At 44.6% G+C, this 8,758-nt stretch overlaps 1 protein-coding gene across 2 annotated transcripts; it reads right to left on the bottom strand.

Annotated features, from left to right (window-relative positions):
• Positions 1-1,265: 1,265 nt before the first annotated feature.
• On the bottom strand, positions 1,266-6,764 carry LOC113629650 (zinc finger protein 280A-like). Of its 2 annotated transcripts, none has more exons than XM_027124182.1 (2): positions 6,585-6,764; positions 1,266-3,459 (listed from the first exon to the last, which is right to left on the bottom strand). In XM_027124182.1, exon 2 carries the CDS (start codon positions 3,393-3,395, stop codon positions 1,698-1,700), a length of 1,698 nt encoding a protein of 565 aa, XP_026979983.1. In that variant the 5' UTR covers positions 3,396-3,459; positions 6,585-6,764; the 3' UTR covers positions 1,266-1,697. The 2 variants fall into 2 exon arrangements, with proteins under 2 accessions (XP_026979983.1, XP_026979982.1); XM_027124181.1 differs by having other exon boundaries at positions 6,602-6,764.
• Positions 6,765-8,758: the final 1,994 nt, after the last annotated feature.

Here is an 8,758-nt window from a genome sequence, read left to right as displayed (position 1 = left end):
TTGAGCTAGATCAGACCTAACTGTGAAAAGCTATACCGTAAAATTTCCAGAAGAAAACATGAGAGGAATATGTCCTTGGCAGACAATTTCTTAAACAGAACATTCCATGAAGCACCACTCTTTGTACATATGTACACCCATGAAATCACCATCGAGGCCAAAATAAGGGACGTTTTCAGGGTCCCAGAAGTTCCCTAATGCCCTTCCCAGTTGACAGTCTATAGTTTTGTTTTGTTTTTTAAGAGGAGGAGCAAGACTTGAATAGGCACTTAATAAAAGAGAGTAATATTCGAGTGGACAATAAGCATGTGAAAAAAATTCTCAAAATCATTACTCATCAGGGAAATACAGATGAAACTACAATGCGATACCACTACAACGTCAAGAGAATAGCACTAATTGTTCCTGAACAAAACTTGAGTCTGCTAGCCCGAGCACAGTAAAGCAAATCTACTAACACCATGTTGTGATGAAGGAAAGTACTGTGTTTATTGCAAGCCATCCAAAACGGGACCAAGCAAGAACAGGCAGCTCATGCTCAAAAGACCCAAACTCTGGGATGGCTTTCAGGGAAGGGTTTTTAAATACAACGTGAGGGAGAGGGTGGCAGGGTGTGTGATCGGCTCATGCACTATTATTATGACCATTGGTTGGTGGTGAGTAACCAAGGTTGTATTTCAGGAGTCAACATCATCAACCTTCTGGTTCCAGCTGGTCTGGGGTCTACATGCTGGTGGACAGCGTACAGTTAACTACTTCTGTCTTCTGGGGGTTTTAGTTTCTGCAAAACAACTCAAGGATATGGCTCAGGATATTATCTGTAGCCCCTGAGGAGAAATTAAAGATCCTTGACTTTGTTTTATGGCTAAACTATTATTGTTTTGTCTTGCTTGCTTGCTTGTTTTCTTTTGTTTCTGCATTTTCTCACTTCTCTAGTTAAATTCGCTCTTTGGAACATGGGGAAGGCCTAGGACCTAAAGCTTTTCTACAAATAAGAGGCAGGGACATGGGGGTGGGGGGGGTCTGTCCCTGGGAAGGCCCTGCAGGGTCCTGCTCAGTTATATACTGAAAAGGACTGACAGTACCAAGTGTTGGAGCTGTAGAAATGGAATTCACAGTACTGTTGGTGGAAATACACATTGTTTCAATCACTTTGAAAAAGTGTTTGGCCAGAAAGCTAAATCTATGCAGTTTCAGAACTTCTCATATCTATATTTAGATGTATAGATATAGATATCCAAAGAAATTACTATGAAAGACAGACACACGCTCATAGCAGCTTTATGCAAAATAGCAAAATTATGAGCCTCAAAGTTCAGGAACAATAAAATGGATACATAAACTGTGCCATATTCATTCAAGGGAATTCTACTCGGCAATGAAAAAGAATGTGCCACAGCGACACACAAGAATGTATCTCACTTATTTAAAAGAAAACAAAGACCAGACCAAAAAGAATCTATTGTGTGATTCTATTTACTTAAAATTTAGAAACAGGAGAAACTAATCCCTGGTGGTTGAAGTCAGAAAAGTGGTTACTTTGGGAAGGAGAGGGTGGCTGGGAAGGAGCATGGAGACTTCGGAGTTACTTGACAGTGGAGAGATGAAGCAGGTACAACCTCAGTCACTGTAAAGCCAGACAGGCGCTGACACTGCTTGCTGGCATCTACGAGCCACTACGTACAGCTGGCCTAGCCTCAGTTCAGCTTTTGGGGATTTCTGGAGGTGGGTAGAACATAACTTTTAGCCAGAACCCCTGCTGCAATACGTCTGGAATATCTCGTGTTCATAGCCACCCTCTTGGTAGTTTTTTCAGGTGACACTCGGGATTCAGTGCTGGTCACAATCATGGATGCTGCCTCTCTTGGTCCTGCTTGAACTGAAGTTTGGATCTTGACCTCTGTTTCAGGAGGCAGCCCTTCCAGTTGCTCTGGTTTTTTAAATGGTTGATGATTCTTGGTTTGGTGCTCCATTTTCTCCTTCAAAGTCAAAAACTGTAGCCGGCACTTGGAACATTTAAAGACCCTCTTGTTCCAGTGCCTCCAAGCATGATTTACGTAGGATGTCGTCACTTTGAAAATTTTGAGGCAAAACAGACAAAGCAAACTGTTTGTGTTTTCATGCCATGTTCTGAAATGTGCTTCCACATCAGCAAAGGCTGACGATCTGTAATTGCAAACCTGGCACACATAGGGCATTTCGCCAGGTTTATGATTGACCTTCATGTGCTGTAAGAGAACCTGATCTGTTTCGAAAGACAATTCACAGATTTTACAGACCACAGAGGGCTCCTGGGAAGTGTGGACACTTTCAATGTGACACTGCAGCTGGAAGGGGGTGGGAAACTGGCGGTGGCAGTGCCGGCAGGTGGTGTGGATTTCCCAGCCGTCATCCCTCTGCTTCTCAAATTCCAAATGGTTCTTCACGTGGGTCATAAACTTGATATTTTTGAGGACTTTCAAGCAGCTGAGGCATTTGAAGGCCGTGTGGGTCTTCCATTCTGGCTGCCTGTCTCCTGGATGCCGTCCGTAGTAAAAATCATCAAGTAACATGATCAGATTTCCTTTCTTGGGATCAACAGTCTTGTTTTGAGTTGCTAGACTCGAATAGTCTGTTTTTGCCAGCCTTTCCAAGCTACGTGCTCCCTCTGGATCCATAACATGGTAACGTGCCTGGTTATATGCATGAGCCCATGGAAATGATGCCCCATTGTGAACACGGCTTGACGAGGTCGGGACACCTTCCGGGGTCATACTCGTGTTCTTTGTAGGAAGGATACCTGGAGAGGCCACAGCTAAGGCCTGTCCCCCTGGGATTCCATGGCTGACTTTAGGTCTTTTGGGATTCCCACTGTATATATCCATATCTGAAGTGGGACGTCGCTTAGAATCACGAGGACTTTTATCCTTGCCTCCTACCGAGAATGCAGCTCCAGGTAGACAATGAGGCCATGGAGAGAGCAACTCTGAGGAATTGTGAAGCACAACTTGCAGAGAGCTCATTTTATAATCAGGTTTAGACGAAGGTTCAAAAATAATAGGACTATCTGCGTCTCCCCATTCAGATTGAAAAGCCGGTGAAATGGCTGCTGCCTTTGACATCGGGGTCCTGCAATTTGAAGGCTGCAATGTGTAAGTCGTATCTTGACTCATGTGACCCTTCTTTCTTGTTGAGGATGAGTCCCTGGTCACTCTGTTCAAAATGTTAGAAATGACCGGCTTTGAATTTGAAATCACTCTGACAAAGAGGGTTTCAGCATCTTCATTGACATGCTCCACTCCAACAAAGATCACCTCAGCACTGTCATCGTCCTCGTCTCTGGGTCTGGACCCTCCCATCTTCTTCTCTGGTCGTTCTGGTGCTTGTGCTTCCTCACACAGAAAGGCGTGTGCCATTTTACAACCGCTTTTTGCTTGAAGTGGTTCCTTCTTCTACTGCTTTCTTTTGGCAAACTCCCACCTAAAGGCAACCACATGATACGGTCAGTACAGTTGTCCCCCCAGATCCGAGTTTTCGCTCTCTGGGGTTTCAGTGAACTCTCGGTTGTTAACTGAAAATATTAAATGGAAAATTCCAGAAATAAATAACTCATAAGTTTTAAATTGCACACCATTCTGAGGAGTGTGATGGGAGTCTCGCACCGTCCTGCTTCCTCCCACCTGGGACACTCAGTTATCAGATTGTCAAGGTATCACAGTGCTCGTGTCCAAGTCATGCTTATTTTACTTAATAATGGCCCCAAAGCACAAGCAGAGTGATGCTGGCAATTTAAATATGACAGCGAGAATCCATAAAATGCTACCTTTAGGTAAAAAGGCAAAAGTTCTCAGTTTGATTAAAAAAAAAGAAAAAATTGTACGCTGATATTGCTAAGGTCTATGGCAAGAATGAATCTTCTATCTGTGAAATTGTGAAGAAGGAAACGAATCTATGCTCGTATTGCTGTCACATTTCAAACTGCAAAAGTTATGGCCTCAGTGCATGGTAAGTGCTTAGCTGAGATGGAAGAAACATCAAATTAGTACAATAATATTTTTGACACAGAGACCACATTCACAAAACTTTTATAACAGTGTATTGTTATAATTGTTCTATTTTATTCTTAGTTACTGTTGTCAATCTCTTACTGTGCTTTTTTTTTTTTTTTTGCGGTACGCGGGCCTCTCACTGCTGTGGCCTCTCCCGTTGCGGAGCACAGGCTCCGGACACGCAGGCTCAGCGGCCATGGCTCACGGGCCCAGCCGCTCGGCGGCACGTGGGATCCTCCCGGACCGGGGCATGAACCCGTGTCCCCTGCATCGGCAGGCGGACTCCCAACCACCGAGCCACCAGGGAAGCCCTCTTACTGTGCTTTTATAAATTAAACTGCATCGTAGGTACGTTTGCATAGGAAAAAACATTGTGTATATAGGGTTTGATACTATCCATGGTAGCAGACATCCACTGAGGGTCTTGGAACGCATCCCCCCCTCCCCATCGTGGATAAGGGGGGATTATTGTATTTATTTCAAAAGACAAAATTGGTGCCTTATTTAATCATCAGCTGAAACATTGAGATAGCTATTAACACCCTTATTTTATACGTGAGGAAACAGGCTCAAACCCAGTTAAGTAACATGATAATTTTAAACTTACCTCTCTGGCCCCCAGCCCCCACTTTTGCCTTATCTCCCCAGGGCGGCCCCAATGCTCCCATTAAACTCTGCAGGAGAGAGCTGGTATGCACCGTTTTGCTTATAGATCTCCAATCTCACTCAGAAATGCCAACCAACATGAAAGGTCCAAAAGAGCCCTAGGCTATCGCCCGGGATGTCCCTCCCTCCCTCCACTCTGTGAGTCTGGAAGGCACCAGATCCTGTACACCGATCAAAAAAAATTTTTTATTTTGGTTGCACTGCGTGGCATGCCGGATCTTAGTTCACCGACCAGGGATGGAAACCTCGTCTCCTGCAGTGGAAGTCTTAACCATTGCACCGTCAGAGAAGGCCTCGGATCAAATTTTTTTTTTAAATTCCAGAAAGATCTTAAAAGCAAAACTTGAAGTTGCCTTGTGCTGGCAACTATATATATAGCATTACACTGTACTTAGAACTATTTACACAGCATCAACATTGTATTAGGTATTATAATGAATCCAGAGATGATTTAAAGCATATGGGAGGATCTACTCAGTTTATATGCAAATACTACACCATTTTATATAAGGGACTCGGGCATCCATGGCTTTTGGTATCTTCGGGGTGGGGAGTCCTGGATCCAATCTCCCACGGATACCGAGGAAGGACGGTACTTTCTCAGGACTTCTGTTGCTCCCCCTGCTTTGGATGCTCTTTCTCAGGTACCCTCATCCCAGCTCCTGACCTGCTTCAGGTCCACAGCTTCTCTGCAAGACTTCCCTGACCACACTTTCAAAAATCACAACCTCCCCCAACTCACATGCTATATTCAACTCCGAAGCTATTTTTCAACAGCATTTATCACCTGCCTAACACACAAGTATAAAATACATCTTGCTTCTTTTGTCTCCACCCACTAGACTATGAGCTACATACACGAGGGCAGGGAGTTGTGTTTTGTTCACTGCTGTATTCTTTGTTTCTAGAGCAACATCTGGCATGCTGTCAATGCTACATGTTTGCTACATAAATATAAAGTAACTGTTAGTAATATGATCATTTACCTGTACAACAGGCCCGAACCCACTAATTCCAGGCTCCCCAAGCACTTACACTTGATCTTAGCCAAAAGGCTGAGAAGTGATTTTCCAAGCATTTAATTAAATCCAAATCCTAATGATTTAACAGCATCATACAAGGGAGGAAATCAGCCTGTATGTAGTTGGGTGTGGGGAGGGGTGACTATTGAAATAAAAGTTTTGTAACGTAGTTCTCTCCCTACAATAGATTTGCTGATAGCTTCCATGCCATTAACACATTCATTGACACTAAGGGACATTCTAATGTTGACATTTGACCATTTCTGTTATCTTGCATTTCATCAGTAGCATTTTATAAGTTTGTTTGGCTGTATATATATATATTTTATAGTGGTATCAGAAATAATGTATCTTACAGCTGATGGCATCTTAGATTCAATGAAAAATTCTATTTCTTTTCATAAGCTGAATCCAGCCTACTAAATTGACTTCACAAGTCACTAATGGGATGCTAGCTGCATTCTATAGGCAAATGGTTTAAACAGGGATTGGCAAATTGGCTTGCCCCCTGTTTTTGTTTTTGTTTTTTTATTGCCCAGCCACCAAGCTAAGAATGTTTTTTATATTTTTTAAGGCTTTTTTTTAACTTTTAAGAATATATTTAATTTTTTTTTAATTTGGGGGAAAAAAACAAAGGAATATTTTGTGACATGTGAAAATTACATGATATTCAAATTTCAGTGTCCACAAATAAAGTTTACTGGAACACAGCCACGATCACTTGCTGTTGCTGGAGGCTGTTTTGCACTACTAGGGCAGAGTCAAGCCACTGCAAGAGACCACATGGCCCTTAATGCCAAGTTACTATCTAGCCCTTTACAGAGAAAGTTTGCAGACTCATGGCTTCAGAGAACAAAATGGAGCATACCAAACTCCGTAGCTCACCAGCTCCTGAAGTCCAGATGATTCAGTGAACTCTGAGCCCCAGCGAAGGGTGAAGCTGGAACGTCCTGGTCTCCATATCCAGGAGAGATTTCTCTCAAGTTCAGCAGCGCTACTTCCTGAGTCCTCTGTCCGTGGAACTCCTACCTGGCTCTCCTCAGTGACGCTGAATCAGAAGATTCCATGCCTTTTAAAGCCCATTATAATCCAATCCCTAGCATCCAAACAGGGCTCCAATCATGTCCCTGAACCAGTTTATCCTGATTGGATATTCAGCTAGAAACCTTTCACCCAAATTGCCAGTGAAAGGAAAGAATGTGGGTGGGGCTTCAGGGCCAGGCCCAGAAGCTGCCTTCCTGGTCCCCATGGCAGGAGTCCCCACTCCTCTCTCTGGCGTCCACAGGCTCACCACCTCATCTCTAATTTACCTGCATTTTAAGCTATTGGGGGTCAGCAGGGGCAGGGGAATGTGGTCCACACAGATATTCCAACAGAACCCAGGCTGAGGTCAGGAACCTGAAAGGACAGAGGTCCTTTTCCAATGCCAGAAAATTCTCCATCTGCAGAGAGCAAAACCCTGCTCTCCTCCTGTCCCTGGGGGATCCAGGGGGCAGGGCTCACTCCCAAGTGGTCTGCACTTGAAGACTCAGCACCCATGGGACTCCCGGGGTCCTCACTGTAGGTCTTCAGGCTGAAGCCCAGGAGCTTTTTCTAAGCAGGGGCTCATTCTTTCTTAAACCAGTTCCAGGGGTGACAGCTCATACCCTGGTCTCCCTCTCTCTCCCCTCCTCCCTCCCTCCTCCTCCTTCACTCTCCCTTCCCTCCTCACCACCTAGATTATATCTGAAACTTGCCCTCCCACTGCCTTTACAGCCCTCTGCATACAGATTCTTGGAGATAGGGAGGGCTTCTAACAACTCCTCACTGGCAAGAATTATTTGTATTTCCACTCCTAATGCAACAGAGTCACTGAATTAGAACAAAAATGAAGTTCACTAAAGAAAGCATACTAAAGTGCCATAACCTGATATAACATCAAAAATACCTTTCTGGGACTTCCCTGGCCGTCCAGTGGTTAAGACCTCGTGCTTCCAGTGCAGGGGGTGCGTGTTTGATCCCTGGTTGGGGAACTAGATCCCACGTCAGGCAGAGCAGCAAAACAAACAAACAAAAACCTTTCTTGGGCTTTTCTGGTGGCGCAGAGGTTGAGAGTCTGCCTGCCGATGCAGGGGACACGGGTTCATGCCCCGGTCCGGGAGGATCCCACATGCCGCGGAGCGGCTGGTCCCGCGAGCCATGGCTGCTGAGCCTGTGCGTCCGGAGCCTGTGCTCCGCAACGAGAGAGGCCACAACAGTGAGAGGCCCGCGTACCACACAAAAAACAAAACAAAACAAAAAAAACCTTTCTTATCAAATCAACATGACACCTTAAATTCACACCATATATGTCAATTATAGCTCTCTGAAGCTGGAAAAATAAGTATAAATGATCTGACCATTAGAAAGAGTTCATTTTATACTTTTTAAAACGGATGGTGGTGAGTATCAAAACCCTATGCTATTTACATTCTTTTGGATACGTTTAAAAGCATGATAGTAACAGTTTTATTTCCTTTTTTTTGGCCACGCTGCGCGGATTCCTGTAGGATCTTATTTCCCTGACCAGGGATTGAACCCCGGCCCTTGGCAGTGAAATCGCCACCAGTTTTATTTACTTAAAGGGCCTATTTTTATTATACGCCAGAAGCTACATCCTTTGCAGTGTTTACACTTATGATGAAAACATTTTTTTTTTTTGGGGTACGCGGGCCTCTCACTGCTGTGGACTCTCCCATTGCGGAGCGCAGGCTCCGGACGCGCAGGCTCAGCGGCCATGGCTCACGGGCCCAGCCGCTCCGCGGCATGTGGGATCCTCCCGGACCGGGGCACGAACCCGTGTCCCCTGCATCGGCAGGCGGACTCCCAACCACTGAGCAACCAGGGAAGCCTTGATGAAAACATTTTTGATGTCAACTTTAAAATGTTTGCAAAAACTTAGGGGAAAAGAAGGAAAATTTTGACTATTTGATACGGTTATAAAGATTGCTCAACTCTCAGAATCACCTGGGACATTGTGAAACATACAGATTCCAACGCTGCATCTCACACCTGGGAAACTCA

This window comes from Aethalodelphis obliquidens, unplaced genomic scaffold, assembly GCF_003676395.1.
Source record: "Aethalodelphis obliquidens isolate GAN/ISIS:26980383/991018 unplaced genomic scaffold, ASM367639v1 scaffold28, whole genome shotgun sequence".
NCBI classification, from domain to species: domain Eukaryota; kingdom Metazoa; phylum Chordata; class Mammalia; order Artiodactyla; family Delphinidae; genus Aethalodelphis; species Aethalodelphis obliquidens.
The sequence above is the reverse complement of the archived record's forward strand: the minus strand, read 5'-3'. Positions and strand labels throughout refer to the sequence as shown.